The sequence below is a fragment of the Orycteropus afer genome, unplaced genomic scaffold, assembly GCF_000298275.1.
Source record: "Orycteropus afer afer isolate SDZICR_OR568_19922 unplaced genomic scaffold, OryAfe1.0 scaffold00360, whole genome shotgun sequence".
NCBI classification, from domain to species: Eukaryota; Metazoa; Chordata; class Mammalia; order Tubulidentata; family Orycteropodidae; genus Orycteropus; species Orycteropus afer.
Window position 1 is genome coordinate 1816513 of NW_006921947.1, and position 18615 is coordinate 1835127.

Genomic DNA, 18615 nt, shown 5'->3' on the forward strand with positions numbered 1-18615 from the left:
TTCATAAAGAAAACAAGCTCAGCATAGAAAATTATATGGAACAAAGAAATCAACACCATGAAAAAGCACATAACAAAAATGACAGCAACAAATTCATACTAGATTTATAGCGGAAGAGTGGATGACCAAACTATGGTACATACATATAATGGAATGCTATGCAGCACTAAAAAATAATGTACAGTCTGCAAAACATCGCATAATATGGATGACTTTGGAGGATTTTATGCTGAGTGAAATAAGTCAATCACAGAAGGACAAATATAGTATTAGTTCCTTGTTGTGGAGGGTCAAAGAAAGGTTTATATATGGAGGGAAACTTTCTTTGTTGGTTGCCAGGGGTGGAAGGGAAGGGGAGGGAACACAGCAAAAAAAATAAAAAATAAAAAATGTATTGACCCATGTCATTTTAGTTTTGTGTATTTCACTGTACATAAATTATATTTCAATAAAATGCATGTTTTAAAAAAGAAATAAACAAAATAATGAAATGTCTTTGTTTTAAGACATTGCCAGGGATAAAATGAGAGTTTCTGATTTACAGTAGTCTTAATGTATTCCTTTTTGTCCACTGTCCCTTCTCTTGAGAAGAAAGTTGAGAAAAACATTTTCTTACATAATGATTCCTTCTTTGTATCTTCTCTACTGCCCCACATTTTCCCCTGCCTCAATCCAATACTTTTTTTTTTCTCACTCCAATTAGTAAATATACTCCATCCTTGCAGGACCTAAAAATAATGAATAAGATGCAGTGATGTGCTTACTTCTAATTTTGGATGTGAAGGGTGGGGATGACTGCTTACTTATTTTTACCCCAATATTGCTCCTCTTTTTCCTACCTCTGACTCTCTTCTGCCTGCCCAAGGCTGAGGTTCAGGGTGGCTGACAAGGAGAATCCTTGTGGTGGCCAGTGAGAAGGTCACCAGACAAGGATGTGGGGTGTTTGCTGGCTTTGAGTATTTGCTGGAGGCACCCAGGTTCTTCTTACACAGTGCTGCAGAAGAGGAGATGGACTTGGCTATTCTCTTGGTGAACGATCTATATTGTACAGAGTCCCTTTTGTAATTCCTCAGTTTCCATTTTTATTTTCTGGCTTTGAATGGAAAAGGTGGTCCAAAGAAAGAGGAATGTAGATTTCAATTAACTTTGCCATTGACTTTAAGTTAGCTTTGGTGAGTCACTATCTTGCAGTAAACAAGAATTAGAATCTAAAAACTTAATGAATATGGTGAGGTTAGTGACCAGCTAAGACCTCACATAATGGGCCTTGTTCTTGTTCTCATTTTAGACTTCAAATAACACAAAGGGGGCCAGAAATGATGCTTGAAAGAGTAGCCTTCATTCTGGGGTACAAAAAGATCCAGAAGCACTTGACATGACATGGTTAGCAGGAACATCGAGCTAAGCTAACTTCGCTTTGCTAAACTAATCATCTGACTTTGAATGGTTCAGCAGTTATAAAACAACAAGACCTTACATAATGGAGAATCTATTTTCCTTCACATTAATAATTGGGATAAATGTGCCAACTTCCTAAGATATTAGCACAAATGAATATATGCTTCATCTCCATAGTTCATAACTTCCTCTTAGGCTACCTACCTATAGTCTTCCACACTTGTTAGAGGAATTGTGGATTGACCAGAAGGGTTTTAACATAAGTTTTCTGAAGGCAAAGCTAAAGATCTAGGATGGGGGGCCAATTTTGAGGAAGGGATGTTTTAGGCAGGCCCACGGTAAATTCATTCTCACTAAAAAAAAAAAAAAAAAAAAAAAAAGCCAGAATGTTTTTCATTTGAAATGCTAAGGCTGGTGCCATCAATTACTTATTGGATTGCCACAGACACAGCTCTTGCAAATAAAACCAGTCTTCATAATACTTTTATGTTTGTTTACTTGCTTGTTCTTCAGAATTACTTAGTGAATAAAGAGGCAGAAGAAAATAGACTTTATAGATTTCATTCCCTCATTCTATAGGGAAAAAAATTACCCAGAAAATAGCTTGATGTCTTCAAGTACTTTGGCTCCAGTGACAAGTACTTGTCATGATGATTGAAGCCCTTTTATTAAGAATGTTCTTGAATTGATTGAGCATGTGTCTGCTTTAGTTGATTTCCTTGTGTGTTTCTTTACATAGCTACATTTTCAAGCTTCCTTGGAAAGAGGCATTCAATTTTTCACTATCATTTGTTTACTCCAGTTGGGTACACGATGAATGACCTGATATTTGAGTGGTTGAGTGATGGACCAGTTCAAGTTGCTGAAGGATTGACCCTGCCTCAGTTTATTCTGAAGGAAGAGAAGGAACTTGGCTACTGCACAAAGCACTATAACACTGGTAAGTTTACTTTCAGTTGCTGAACCCAGTGGTTCCCCTCTACAGCTGGAGGATATATATCCCATCATCTGGATTGCTGCATACTCACCAAGCATGAGTGACATGGCATGGACCTTGGCTTGGCTCAAAGCCTCCTCAGCAGATTAGATGCCTGTGGTCTTTGGAATAGGTTACTGAGCACAACAGGCAATTTCTCCAGAAGAGAGAGAAGGAGAGGTAGTTGGGAATCTTTTTGTTGTTGTTGTTCTCTTGTTGACCATCTTCTGTTCAAATGAGTCCAAGGTCCAAGGGGAAGTGTAGGAGACCTTGGAGGGGTGCAGGAAGTGCAAGAATTCTGGCTTGTTTTGGCATCCACTCAAATTGTCAAATTGGTTCCTTGGGTCAATTTGTTCTCTGCCTTAGTGGAAGAGAGGAACAGTAACACAGGTACTTGTAAACACAGAAAGAGCACTGCTGTGCTCTCCACTCCTGGACAGTTATAGGAGGTTGGATGAAAATTAGCTGAAGGGAATTCGGCTGGCCCTAAAGTCATGCTTTATCATTAGTGCTGATACACACATGGGGTGTATGAGGAGGTAGGGAATTTGGTGGTAGCAACAAGTGAACATCTGTTGTTGCCTGGAAGATTATACCTGCCCGGTAGAGTTGGTGGCTTTTTCTACGAACATCCTGGTCTCTGGCACCCCTCAAGCTGATCACGGAGTGGCAATCAAGCCATGGAGGTTAGTCCGTGGAGTGTTTCAGGTAACATGTTGAGTAGAATGGTCCGCGAACACTTATTCCAGCAGTCAATAGTGACTTCCTACAAAGTGACTGAGACTTGATCCCAAGATGATCTTCCTGACCAAGAAGAATGCAATGCTATCTTTTATAATTTGAAGACAAATTATCTTCTGGGGTTCTAACTCCAAGCCAAGTAAAGAGGAAGGAAAGTGAGAAAGGGCAGGACCATCTGCCTCCTGATAGTATGCTAAAAGTTTCAATATATTTCTATGTACTCTATTTTATAGGCTAAGTAACACTGTGAACAGTGTCTAGGAATATTCTAAATGTCCTCAAGCAGTTATCTAGAAGGCCAGGACATTTTTACAGCAGCTAATTATACACATGACTTATACAAATGTATATTTGTCATTCTATTGATAACACAAAGATAGATGTGCAGTTACCCAATTACTTTGAGACTCCTGTGTGAACTTTAATACTTAGAGGGAATGGTGTCAACTATTAGTTATTATATGTTATATAGTGTATGCTATATGTGTATGCTATAGGTTATATGTTGCATAATATTATATTATAACCCCACAAACTATAATATTAATATAATATAACTATAATATTATAACCCCACAAAATTTGAGTATCTTATGTTTGATGATAAGTTTATAATAGTCTTGCAGATTCTGAAGCTCTGTCTAAAATGATCAAGCTACAATAAGCACAGATTTTAATAATTACATACGTCACATGGTTTTGGTTTAATGACTCTTTAGATCACTTGTTCTCAAGCTATCATTCCCATTACTGATTGAGTTGGAGGAGAGTTAGTTATATAGGGTGAGTGTTTTGCTCAATATTCCAAATCCATCTGCAATACTTTAAAAAATAAAATAAAATAAAATATGATGCTGGAATGGTAAAGATAAATTCAAATTGGACTTTAAATGATCATTTCCTACTTCTAGGAAAGTTTACCTGCATTGAGGTGAAGTTTCACCTGGAACGCCAGATGGGATATTATTTGATCCAGATGTACATACCCAGCCTGCTAATAGTCATTTTGTCCTGGGTCTCCTTTTGGATAAACATGGATGCAGCCCCTGCTAGAGTTGCACTGGGAATCACCACGGTATTAACGATGACCACTCAGAGTTCTGGTTCCAGGGCATCTCTTCCAAAGGTAAGAAATCTCCTTGCTCAACAACAAGTGAACTAAGAGGTTCACCACTGGTGTTGTGGGATAGAAAATTCTGAGGACGGAAATGTCTGCCATCCTGCAGCACTGTTGCAGGTAAAAATGCATTGAGAGAACAAAGAATTAAGTTTGAGAGAACTGGAGCTCTGAGGCATCAGGGACTCGTAAAATCAGATCAGTTGGAGGAAAGAGGAGTTGGGGTTGAGAAAGAAGAGAAATGACTGGAGGCAGAAACAAGGCTAAGGAATTCTGGTTAAGAAGCCCTGAGTGCTTTGACCTCATGTTTTTTCATGGCCCATGAAGCTTGCAGGAATTGGAGTAAGATTCATGAGACTTATGCTATATTGTCAAATATTTATTGGTGAGGCTATTGTAATTCATATGCTCAGTGAAGTCATTTTCAGTAATGTAAGTTTGAATTAAGCTCCTGGACATTTTTACAGAAAAGTTGTATCAGTGGATATGTACAAGAAATTGAATGTACTGCCCTAAGAAAATTTTTGAACCTTGAACTGAAAGCATCCCCTGAAGTCATTTTCAAACTTAACAACAGTTTAGCTGAATTAGTAAATAATGTCTGCCTTGAGCGTTGTGCTCTTTGAAAGAATTATCTACATGAGATAAAACTGACAACCAGGTGGTAAACCTTTATGGAACTAGATTGCTTGGTCTTCCTTCCGAGGAGTGGCTCTTGGGTTTGAACCGCCAATGTTCTGGTTAGCAGTCAAATGCCTTAGGCACTGTGCCACCAGAATGCCTTAAAACTGACAACAGTAACTCTACAGTGTAGATAAGTATTTATGAAGCAGTGAGTTTAAGTCCATGGGGGTGAAACAATATGGGGAGATATAGAATGGTGACACAAGATGAAGAATGGAACCAATGTCATTGAACTGTACATGCAGAAATTGAGTGTATGATCTGCTGTATATATTTTCACCAAAAGATTTTTTAAAAAAAGAAAGAAATGTGCAATATTAGGATGAAGCAAATCATATACGTGATTCTTTGCTACACCTTAACTTCCCTCAAAGGCTGGTTATAATACTAATTTCAATCAACATAGTTATCCAGAGAAGGAACAGTGGAGTCGCCCAAGAGGGTGAAAGTTCTTGGAACTGGGTCACGTTGGCAGAGAAGTGTGGGGTGGATATTGAGGACACACGGATATTTTGTAGATCTCAAATAAGAATTCATAAGTGGTTCCCTACTGTACTTTTATGTAGAACAGGCCCATTGTGTTTGTAAATATTGTTTAAGCAAATAATAAGTACCCTGCTTGTGAAATGCCCCAGCATCTTGGAAGTGTGCCTATGTGTGTGCTTCTCCCCTTGGCTGAGTACATTGAGCCATTTCCTTTCTTTTTCCTGGAGTGTACCTTAAGCTCATGTTCCTTGTGCTGCATTTGACATGATGAGAAAGGTTACTTCATGCTCCACACCACATCCTATGTTTGGAAGATAAGATGACATATGGAAGAGGTCTGTGGGTGCGATGGAAATGTACTATTCTAGATATTGAGGCAATAGTTATACAGTTATAGAGTTTCATGCTTCAAAGGTAAATAGTAGGATTTATATGCTAATAGGGAAAGGAATAGAGCTGTCTCCTATATTAATTTGTTTTCTAGAATAACAAATGGTATAATGTCCCCACATCTTATTCCTAAGTTCCCTGGGTGGTGCAAATGATTTGTACTCGACTACCAACCAAAAGGTTGGCAGTTTGAATCCACCCAACGCTGCTGTAGAAGAAAGCCCTGACATTCTACTTCTGTAAGATTGCTCCTCCTCTCCTGCTGACTGCCATCAAGTCAGATCTGACTCATAGCGACCCCTCCTTGGTTTTCTGAGGCGTTACAGTTGTTGAAAACCCTATGGAATGCTGTTCTACTCTGAAACATGTGGGGTCTCTATGAGTCAGAACCAACACAATGGCAATAGGTGCTTTTAGTTCCATATTGTTTCTATTAGACTACTCACTGCCATCAAGTCAGATCCAACTCATAGTGACCCTTCCTTGGGTTTCCGAGGCAATATCTCTACGGAAGATATCTTCCTTCCGAGGAGTGGCTGGGGGGTTTCAACCGCCAGCCTTCTGGTTAGCAGTCAAATGCCTTAGGCACTACACCACCAGAGCTCCCCTATTAGACTACAGAGGTTAGAAATACTAATAGCTTTTTTTCAGCGACATAATCAGTGATCGATTTTATCTAATAGAAATTCTAATAGACTGTGCCTCCTCCCAAACAGGTTCATTTGCTTATTTGTCATTAGTTATTAGTTATTGCCATCATAGCATGCCACGCCAGTAAACCACAGGATGTACAAACATTTCTTTTACAATTTATAGACCTCTAAAAGGTGAAAAATTAGGAACAGATCATTTCAAAGCATGAGACATTTAACCTGCAACCACTCATTGCTATGAAAAGAGTAATCATCTATTTTCTAAAGAGGAGCTTGAGCTGTTATGAATTTGTTATTCATCCATATTAACTATTATGATTCTACATCAATGGTCAAATGATTGCTAAATAAAACTTCAGTGATCAGTGATCTTTGTATGTAGAGGCAATGAGGAACTCAGATAAACCAACGGAGGGTATAATAGAAAAATCATTTGATACTTGGTTTTGAACTCACAGTGGTTATCCTTTTGCCACCAGTATGTTTATCTTCCTACATGTGCTTTTCTTCAGCTATTATTAGACATAGTTGGCTCCCAACTGACCATGGGGAGATGTGACTCATATGGATGATGGTGAGAAACCAAAATGGGGTAAAAAGTGAGTCATGGAAAATAAAAATTGACCTTACACTTACACACACACACACACACACAAATACTCATTTTCATTTATAAACACTAACTCCTAAGCAGATGCTTCACTGTGCTGATTGTATGGTGGCACTGGGGCCTATAGTAATGGCCTGTGCAGAGTAGGCATGCATGTTGCACTTTCAAAGTAAGACATGCTTGTTCTAGAAAATATGAAAAACATCATTGATTTTAACTATCTGGTAAATAACTGTTGTTAAGTAAGACCTTTGTATATTTCCTTCCAGTCTTTCTTCTATGCACATTTGTGGGCAAACATACATACACACAGAGAGAGACAATTGAGATATACAGATCTACAGTATGTGGCATTTCCCATGGCCTGAAAAATCTGTAATGAATATATTTTTAAATGACTGAATAGTAGCCTGATGTATTAATCATCATTTATTTTACCATTTTGGACACAGGGTATTTTTTTCTTTTTCTTTTTCTTTTTTTGCTTTTAAAGTATGACCACTATAAATACATTTGTATATGCATGCTTTAGACTCACTCTATTCTAGGATACACATGTTTAAATTTTTTTTTAATTCTAATTTGCAATAGGAAAAAACGTTAGAAGGAATGGAGGATAGTTAGACTGAATGAGGGAAGATCAATGAGAAGATATGTGAGGGAATGTACCATGCAGGCAGGGACTTAGTCTTGCTCACCATGTTAATTTCAGTATCTGTAGAAGAGTATCTGGGTTGTATTAGATTATCAATAAATTCTTATTGAATTGATAAATGAATAAATAAATGAATATCCATAAGACTACATAGTAGATAGATTTGAAGCAGAATCTTTGGGTAAAGTTGTACAGAGGAATATTAGAGTTTTAACAGATGGAAGAATCTCATAATGATATTAGGTATACTGTAAAGAAATGGAGTTACTGTACAGGTGTAGGTTCCCCTTTCCAGAAGTTCTCAAGCAGACCTTGGGGAGTTAAGAATACATGCACAAAACACATAAACTTTGAAATGTACTCACCACTTAGCACAACACCTGACTCATAGTAGACGTCTACTATATAGTTGGTTAATGAATGAATGAACCATGTTAAAAAGACTTGTAGTCAACTGCTATTCCAGATGTAATTTAATTGGCAGTTCATTCACCCATTCACATATTCAACGAACATTTATTGAATGTCTTCTCTCTGCCACACATTGTGCTAGGGGCTGGGAATATTAATGATAAATATAACATAGCGCCCATCTCCCTTCAGAGGCTTGGATCTGGTAGGCCAGAAATAGATATCTGGAGCGGTGATTATTAAACAATGTAGACTATAACTATAAGGACATACCAAGGATGCCTAAACCTACTACATGGAGGAGGGATGAAGGGGGGTGGAGCAGGATGGCAAGAAGAAGCAGCGTCGGGGAAATAGCCTAAAGGGGAGGCTTGAACTGGATTTCTGAAGAGGTGAAGTCGGTGAAGTGGCAGGAGGTAGAGATCCTTCCAGGCAGTGAGCGCTTCCTGCCCGTAACGTTCTGGCTACATTTCCACAATCTGGGCAGGTTTCCAACATGCTTCACACATTTTAAATACATTTAAAGTAAGAAACTTGTTTTTATTGATCCCAAGTTAATTCCCTGCCTTCCTGCCAACCAAAGCGTTTTTGTGTATTTTTGCATTTTTGTTTTTCAGAAGTTCAGCCTCTTCCCTAAAGACAGGAAAATCATATATCGGTGTGTTATCTGTTTCATAAGTCCTTTCCCATTTGACGCTATAAAGTTGTTTTTGTTAAATCTTTATCTCTGCCAACCTCCAAGAAGCTCATCCTTTGGAGTATGAACCCCCTTGTGGCCGACTCCAGACTGGATGCATCATTTCTATCAGACCTGCAGGAAAACATGAGGATGAGGCTTTGAGTGTGCCTGAGTGGATTTCAACAATTATTTTCCTTTCCTCTGTGTCTGTTATTATAGCTGCCTGATTTACAGCCATCCTGAATGTGTCTTGAGTCCTCATTTGTGACTGTAGCCCAGAAACTACAGAAGTGAGAGCAAGCATTGATAGGTGACAGCTGGGATGACCCAGGTGTGCAGGTGGTTCTGACAGCTCTCAGGTCCCTAACTGTCTCCTTAGAGCAAGGATTCACAAGCTTTGTCTTTAGCCATCATTAACCAAGATTCCCAATTTCCTACAGAAGGAAAATTTCCCTTACTTTTCAGCCATCTGGTCAAGACCAGCTGGACTATTTCAAACAGCTGCCAAAACCAAGACAGCTTGGAATTTAAAACAAAAGAGGTCACAATTCTGCCATATTTGGTCTTGCTATCCCCACCAGAGTGCTTCTATCTAGAGACAGCAGTAAGAAAAACTCTGGGAGAAGGAAGATCGATTCCTAGAGCAGTTTAGAAAAGCTTTGTTTGAATAAACGATGTGTCTGTTTTAGCTCTAAAAAATAAAGATGACTGCTCCTTGAATCAAGTACATCGCCAACTAATTGGAATGACTTTCCTAGGCCACACTGGTATTTCTGAAAAAGGTTGGGAACAACATACATAATCAAGGTTTTATGAAGTTCTTAGATAAAAGATTGAAAAGTAAGAAAGCCAAGTGTTGGCAAATTCATCTGCAGGCCTGCTTGCTTAAGCCAGATGTCAACATATGTGGGAGACTTCATAAACTTTCCCTGCTGACATTTCCCAAGCCGCAGCAAATTGAAGAGCCGTTGTTGTAGTGAGTGTGTGATAAAAATATGTAAGAAGATGACGTGTGTGAATCCTCTTGGGACAGAGCTGGAACATCACTGGCACTTTAGCTCAAGAGTGTTTGTGGCAGCCTTTGCAGGGATGCTGGTGGTGGGAGAAGCCACCCTGGCTGTGTGTTTCTGCTCAAGTCCCGGTGAAGCTCATAAATCTTTTGGGGAGAGCAATTTAAGGTTCAGGATCATTTTGGACTCTTTCCACTTCACTAAGTGGGTAACTGATGGGGTCATACAGCCTAACAGGCTTCAGTCATTACAGATGCCACATATGCGGCAAAGGGAACTATTATAGGCATGCAACACAGTGTCAAGCATGTGTTACATGCTCAGGATATGTCGTTAACTGCCGCCTAGTCAGCCCCATGCAAAATGGAACAGAATGCTGCCCAATCTTGTGCCATCTCCACAACTGGTTGCAGATCAGACAGTATTGGTCCATATGGTTTTCACTGACTGATCTTTAGAAATAGTTCATCAGGCCCCTTTTCCATTTAGCATATAGACAAGCAGAAATAGAACTTCTATCCTTAAGAAGAGTAACATATCCATAAATAAGAGATTACAATTCAGTGCATAAAGGGCAGTGGGGTAGATATTTTTCCACAAAACTGGCCACAATAATTCCCCTTCCTATATTCACACCCTTGGGTAATAGTCCCTTCCCACATTGACTGTAAACTTGGCCATATTTCTTGCCTTGACCAATGGAACAATGGCAAATGTGACATAAAAGAGACTAGAAAATCCTTGCATGTTGGTGCTAGCTCTCTTTTTCTATTCTTGCGATCCCGTGACCACTGCCATGTGAATATGCCCAGGCTAGCCTGCTAAGTAATGAGAGACACACAGCCCAATTTATCTTCATCACCCTGACGACAACCAGTCAACTGCCAGACAGGTGAGGCCACTGAAAGGCAATAGACCCTAAGACATGAGTGAACCCAGTCAACCCCTCGTGCAGTAGGAATGAGTCATCCCAGCTGAGCCCAAACTGCTAATGCATAGAATTGTGAACAATTAAATGGCTATTGTTTTAAGCCATTAAGTTCCAAGGTAGTTTGTTATGCAGCAGAAGCTAACTGATACAAGTAGTGATAGAGTTGGATACAGGATTAAAGCAGATCCCTGGCCCAGTCTGGGAACTTCCTGGAAGAACCAACATGAGGAAGCAGCACCTGGATTAAATTTTCTCAAAAAAAGATGGAGTTTTTCTTTGGACACAAAGTCCCGAGTATGCTGTCATTTTTAAGAAAATGATAGATATTAACTTTAGTTTCCATGGAACCAGTCTATATATTTATTGAAATAGACATATATGTCAAGATTCTTTCTCCATAACTTGCAAACTACTCTTAAAATCCCACTCATTCCGGGTGCCTTCTGAAATACATTGGAAAAGTTTCTTTATAGCCTTCCACAACAAGAAGCATGTAACTCAAATTGTTTGATTTTTGAATCACCTCTGAAAAACAAACTCACTGCCATCGAGTCAATTTAACTCACAGCGACCCCTCCTTGGGTTTCCGAGGCGGTATCTTACAGAAGTAGATTGCCCAGTCTTCCTTCCGAGGAGTGGCTGGTGGGTTTGAACTGCCACCAGAGCTCTTTCCACTGATACAGTCAATTTGATTCCTGTGTATTCCATCTGGTGAGGTCCATGTGTATAGTCACCATCTATGTTGTGGGAAAAAAAAGGCCTTTCTAATGAATAAGTTATTGATCTTGCAAAATTCTATCATGCTATCTCTGGTGTAGCTTCTGTCACCAAGGCCATGTTTTCCAACTACTGATCCTTCCTTGTTTCCAACTTCTGCATTCTAATAGCCAGTAATTTTCAATGCATCTTGATTGTATGCTTGGTCAACTTCAGACTGCCAAAAGATTTTAAAGAGAGCTACCTGGCCAAATGATTGGAAAAGATCTTTTATTTGTGCCCATTCCAAAGAAAGGTGATTCAACAGAATGCAGAAATTATCTAACAATATGATTACTATTACATGAGAAAAGTTTTGCAAAAGAAAATTTGAAAATGGTTGCAGCAGGATATCAACAGGGAACTACCAGAAAATTCAAGCCAAATGCAGAAGAGGGCATGGAACAAGGGATGTCATACGGATTTTAGCTGAAAGCAAAGAATACCAGAAAGATGTTTACTTGTATTTTATTGACTATGCAAAGGCATTTGGACTGTGTGGATCACAGCATATTATGGATAACATTGTGAAGAACGGGAATTCCAGAACACTTAATTGTGCTCATGCAGAACATAGACCAAGCAGCAGTAGATTGAAAAGAACAAGGGAATACTTGTGGTTTAAAATTAGAAAAGGTATGTATCAGGGTGGTATCCTTTCACCATAGTTACTCAATCTGTTGTTGTTGTTGTTGTTGTTAAGTGCCGTCGAGTCATTTCCGACTCATAGTGACCCCATGCACAGCAGAACGAAACACTGCCCGATCCCGCACCAGCCCCACAATCCCTGCTATACTTGAGCCCATCATCGCAGCCACCGTATCAATCCATCTCCTTGAAGGCCTCCCCCTCTTTCATCGACCCTCCACCCTACCAAGCATGACATCCTTCTCCAGGGAATGGTCCCTTCTTACAACATGACCAAAATAGGTGAGACGAAGTCTGGCCATTCTTGCTTCCAAGGAGCATTCTGGCTGCACTTCCTCCAGGACAGATCTGTTAGTTCTTTTAGCAGTCCACGGTACTTTCAGCATTCTTCGCCAACACCACAACCCAAAAGCATCAACTCTTCTTTGGTCTTCCTTATTGATTGTCCAGCTCTCACATGCATACCAGGCGATTGGAAATATCATGGCTTGTGTCAGGCGCACCTTAGTCCTCAAGGAGATATCCTTGCTCCTCAGCACTTGAAACAGTTCCTTCTCAGTTGACTTTCCCAATGCTACACGTCGTCTAATGTCCTGACTGCTGCTTCCATTGGCATCGATTGTAGAACCAAGCAACGTGAATTCCTTGACAACCTCAACCTTCTCTCCATTGATTGTGATGCTGCTCATTGGTCCAGTTGTGAGGATTTTTGTTTTCTTTATGTTGAGATGTAAACTCAATCTGTATGCTGAGCAAATAATCTGAGAAACTGGACTATGTGAAGGATGTGGCATCAGGATTGGAGGGAGACTCATTAACAACCTGCAGTATGCAGATGACACAACCTTGCTTGCTGAACATGAGGAAGACTTACTGATGAAGAACAAAGGCTTGTTGCCTTGCTGGCTGTTAGCGAGGGGGTGCTCTCAGTGGCTAGGCTGCCCACATTGCTTGCCGTGTAGCCCCCTCCATATTGAAGCAAGCGATGGTATGTCAAATCCTTCTCGTGCTTCAAATCTCTGATTTCCTCTGTCTCTGACATTTGAACCAGATTTAAAGAGCTCATGTAATTAGGTCAGGCCGAGCCAATAATCTCCCAGTCTTAAGGTCAACAGATTTTAAACCTTAACTATATTTCTAAACTCCCTTCACAGCAGTCCTTAGATTAGTGTTTCATTCAATAATTGGTAAAATGAGTGTGTACACTAGGGGCTGGGCATCTTGGGAGGCCATCTTGAAATTCTGCCTACCACGGTTACTGTGACATTCTTCTGACGGTCTTCCTGCCTCCACTTTGTCCCTCTACACGTTATTCTCAACATAACAGCCAGAATAATCCTGTTTAGCACCTCTCTGTTGAAAAGTCTTCCCATGGCTTCCCATCTCATTCAGAACAAAAGCCAGTACCCTCGCCATGGTGAACATGGTCATTCATGATTTATCCCTGATTTCCTCTTGACCTCATTTCCCACTAACCTGCCATTGCTCACTGTACTCCAGGCACCCCGGCCTCTTCGCTACTTCCTGAATGTGCCAGCACTTCCTTCTACCTCCAGACATTTGCAATGGCTCTATACCTGGAATTCTCTGCCCCTAGACAACCACAGGACAAACTTCTTCACCTTCTTCAAGTTTTTATTTAAATCTTGCCATCTCAATGTGGCTTGCCCTAGCCATTCCCACCCTGTCCAGACCCTCCTCACAGTCTTAACTCAGCTCAACTTTTCCAATTTTAGTCTCCCCACAGCACTTTATCACCTTATAGCACACGCCATGATTTATAGCAAACTCTATTATTATGTTTATTATTTATTGTCTGTTTCCCTTGGCCAGACTATAAACTCTATGAGGACAGGGATCTTTATCTGGTTTGCACCTAGCCCATAGCAGATATTCAATAAATATTTGCTGAATGAATGAATGCGTACCTCCTTAGAGTTTAGTCATTGAAAATAATCCATCTAACCTTTCTCTAGGATATAGAACCAAGAGGGAAATCATGTAGCCAAAGGCCTGTCTTTCCTGAACTGGCTGTTCTTTACCATAGAGAATCCTGCCCACCTACAGGATGTTGTCCTAACATAATAGCATCTTTATACTGTTTTACTTCTCTGACTGATAGTATCAAGTAGTATTAAAATCATTTTTTCTTTACCAGGACTTTTTTATAGAGTAATCTAACAACAGAAATAATAATAGGAAGACAGCAATGGTTTAGATGAGAGGGCTTCTAGCCATGCTATTTTTATCTCAGCTTTGCTTCCTCAGCACTGTCATGACTGATTTAGAGGTTGCTCAGTGTGCCAGTGCAAGCCGTCTTGCTCCTCTAGTTTGTTTGGATGCTAGCATGTTCTTTGAATTCTGATAAAGACTTCCAGAAATCTTCACATTTGAGCTCTATACAGCAGCTCCAGGCCAGAAGTATAGCCCTATACTCTTCCACAAGGGCCCATGGTCAGGAAACACCACCTTTTTCTTTACATGCCAAAAAGTGAGTGGGCTTTTCACTTTCCTCCAATTTTAAGGTGCCATCAAAGACCATCTGTGCATTTGAACCTGAGGACTGCATCTAGAACTAGAGGAGCTATGAGCTCCAATCTAGAGCAAACCGCCAATTATGCCAGAAACAAACCATTTTCCATCCCTCACCAAAACCCCCACAGAACTCCATTTTTATTTCCAAAAATACCTATGCTGCATTGAAATTGGCATATCAAAATATTTTACAAACTAAAATAGAAATGCCGTTTGATCCAGCAATCCCATTACTAGGTATGTATCCTGAAGAAATGAGAGCCAGGACACGAATAGATATATGCACACTCATGTTCATTGCAACACTATTCACAGTAGTAAAGAGATGGAAACAATGTAAGTGCCCATCAATGGAGCAATGGATAACCAAACTGTGGTAATACACACAAGGGACTACTACGCAACACTAAAGAATAATGTAGAATCTGTGAAACACCACATAACATGGATGAACTTGGAGGACATTATGATGAGTGAAATAAGTCAATCACAGAAGGACAAATATTGTATTAGCCCACTATTATAAAAAGTCAAGGAAAGGTTTATATATGGAAGGAGACTTTCTTTGCTGGTTACTAGGGATGGGAGGGGAGGGGAGGGAAAATTCCTAGACAGGTTAAAATAGATAGATAGATAGATAGATAGATAGATAGATAGATAGATATAGATATAGCTATATAAACCAAGATATTTTCCAAACTGAACATGAACTGATCTCATAAAATCTTAAATTTTTATGTTGTTAGTGGATAAAAGAGCCTCAGAGATCCTATTAGGGATGGGAAAACTGAAGATTAAGAAGGTTAATTCACTTCTCACTCTTCCAAAGCCATCTGAAGTAAATACCACCTCTTACATGAAACCCTTCTGGATTTCCATCAAATGTAAATGGCTTCTCTCTCTTCCTTGCCTCCACAGCACCTGTGTGTCTTCTATCATTCACTGCATTATGATCTGGGGCTTAGTGATTAGGGCTCATGTGTTGCATGCTCTAATATATTGTAAACTCCTTGTGGAGAGGGCCATCCATGTCTTGTTCAACCCATGATGACTTACACAGAGGAGGCTCCCTTTAGTCACTTTTTAAGTAACTGTGAGGGAAATGTTGTCCAAAGTTTCCTGACGCTTGGTGATCAGGGTAAGAATCCCTGCCGGAGCTCACCTGGTCTGATAGAGAAGCATCTCTCAATCAGGGAGTCTCAACTTTTCACACATCAGAATCAGCTTCATCAGATCTCACCACAAACCAATTAAATCAAATAATAATCTGGGGGTGAGGTCCCGGCATCTGTATTTTTTCAAGCTACCTGGGTGATTCTAATGTGTAGCCAGGGTTGAGAACTGTGACTTTAAATTTTATTGCTGTCTGGTGAAGTGTTATTTCACTGTGTTTACAATGCGTCACTCTTAGTTGCTGTTGAGTCTGCTCCTATGCATATCAGCCTTATGTATAACTGAGCCAAATGTTGCTAGGACCTATACCATCCTCACAGTCATTGATATGTTTGAGCCCATTGTTGACGCTATTGTTTCAATCCATCTCATTGAGGGTTTCCCTCTTTTTCGCTCACCCTCTACATAACATAATGTCCTTTTCCAGCAATTGGTCTTTCCTTATGATGTGTCCAAAGGAAGCAAGATGAAGTCCCGCCATTTTTGCTTCTTAGGAGCATTCTGGCTGTACTTCTTCCTAGACTCATTCGTTCGTTCTTCCTGCAGCCCATGGCATATTCAAAATTCTTCACCAAAACAATTCAAGTGTGTCAATTCCTCCTCAGTCTTCCTTTTTCATTGTCCACCTTTCACGTGCATATACGGCAACTGAAAATACCATAATTTGGGTCAGGTCCACCTTCATCATCAAAATGACATCTTGCTTTTTTTTTTTTTTTTTTTAAATGTGTTTATCTGTATAGCCTAGTGTTTGGTGTTAATGGCAATGTAGCATTGTGGACACATTGGTTGGTTTTAGCATCTGTCGTCTTTCTCTTATGTGCACAGTTCGGTGTCCTCTCATTTCCCAATGTTATCATGATGGTCATATATCCTTCCCTTTTATCCCTCCCCCTACCCATGTCAGCATGTAAGCCCCAACTAGCCCCAAATTAATCCCTTCCATTCCCTCCCAATTCCGGTAACCAACTAGGTGAGTTCCCTTTCCCAAGCAAACCCTTCTCTGTCTTTTTAGAGTAATGGGCTCATATAGTACTTGTCCTTCTGCGATTGACTTATTTCACTCAGCATAATGTCCTCCAGGTTCATCCACGTTGTGAGATGATTCGCATATCCCTCACTGTTCTTTAATGTGGCATAGTATTCCATTGTGTGGATATACCATAATTTGGTTATCCACTCGTCCGTTGATGGGCATTTAGGTTGTTTCCATCTCTTTGCTATGGTGAATTGTGCTGCAATGAACATAGGTGTACATATGTCTGTTCGTGCACTATCTCTCATCTCTTTAGGATACATTCCTGGTAATGGAATTGCTGGGTCAAATGGTACTTCTGTTTTCAGTTTCTTAAGGAAACGCCATACTGTTTGCCACAATGGTTGTACCATTTTACAATCCTGCCAGCAGTGAACAAGAGTTCCAATCTCTCCACAACCCCGTCAACATTTGTTACTCTCTGATCTGTTGAACTTTGCTATTATTGCTGGGGTGAGATGATATCTCATTGTTGTTTTAATTTGCATCTCTCTAATGATTAATGATTGTGAGCAATTTCTCATGTGTTTGTTAGCTGCTTGTATATCTTCTTTGGTGAAGTGTCTGTTCAAGTCTTTTACCCATTTGTGAATTGGGTTATTTGTCTTTTTGGTGTTGAGGTGTTGAAGTTTTCTGTAGATTTTGGAGGTAAGTCCTTTGTCAGATATATCAGAGGTAAATATTTTCTCCCTATCTGTAGACAACTTGTTTTTTAAGGTGCACATTCAACAACACTATGAAGTTGATACTATTATTTTTCCCATATTATAGATAAGGATACTAAGATACAGACAGATTGTTCAAGGCCACTCAGAGCTAGACCTTGGACCAGTGCTAGACCTGGACCTTGAACCCGGTCAGTCTGGCTCCCAGTTGGTGTGATTAATTGCTATGCTACTCCATCTTTCATAGTTAACAGTTATTGAGTTCTTTCTATATGCCTGGCATTGTGTTAATCCTTTACACAGATTATCTCTCAGCTGACACATGAGGTAAATACTACTATTCTTATCATTGGTTTTCAGGTGAGGCATCCCAAACTTCAAGTGGTTAAACAATTTGCCCACAATTATGAACCTAGCAAGTGAAGAACTAAGAGTCAATTCATTGGTCAATTCAAATCCTCCCAGAAGGACTAAAAATGTTAGGTTCCATCACATTGTCCATACCAGGCTAATTATAAGTAGAAGCTCTTGCCTGTTTGGGAGATAAGTTCTTTTCCAAGCTTTGAAATTCCTAGGTCTTTTGGCTGTGCATGATGCATTCACGGCCTGTAACATGCAGTTGGGCATCTTTGTTCATGCTTCAGGTGAAGAGATAATGCTTGCCTGCTTACCTTTTCGCTTTCATATCTAATAGCTCCTGAGGCTTCCACAACAAACTCTCAATTCATTGACAAATACATTTTTCCACAGCAGACTTTTTAACCTAACCCAGTTGCTATGTACTGCTTCTATCATCTCTAGCCATTTTTGGCCATCATTTTCAACATTTAACATGTGTAATTGTGTTAAGATCTCAATCATTTAGTGGCAACAAAACAGTTGAACAAAAGCAAAGTGGATAACCAACCAAAAAACCAAACCAAACCACTATGGTTGAGTCGATTCTGACTCAGCAATCCTGTAGGACAGAGTAGAATCACCCCATAAGCTTTCCAACGCTGTAATCTTAGGGCTTCTAAGGTTGTAAATCTTCACGGAAGCAGAATGACTCATCTTTCTCC

At 39.8% G+C, this 18615-nt stretch overlaps 1 protein-coding gene across 1 annotated transcript in view; it reads left to right on the plus strand.

Moving 5' to 3' along the window:
• The window catches only part of GLRA2 (glycine receptor alpha 2), a 296757-nt gene that overhangs the window by 93478 nt on the left and 184664 nt on the right, over nt 1–18615 (plus strand). Inside the window, exons 6-7 of the mRNA XM_007952827.2 lie at nt 2201–2338; nt 4027–4241. Coding sequence (XP_007951018.1) covers nt 2201–2338; nt 4027–4241 — 353 coding nt within the window. The remainder of the gene's footprint in view (nt 1–2200; nt 2339–4026; nt 4242–18615) is intronic.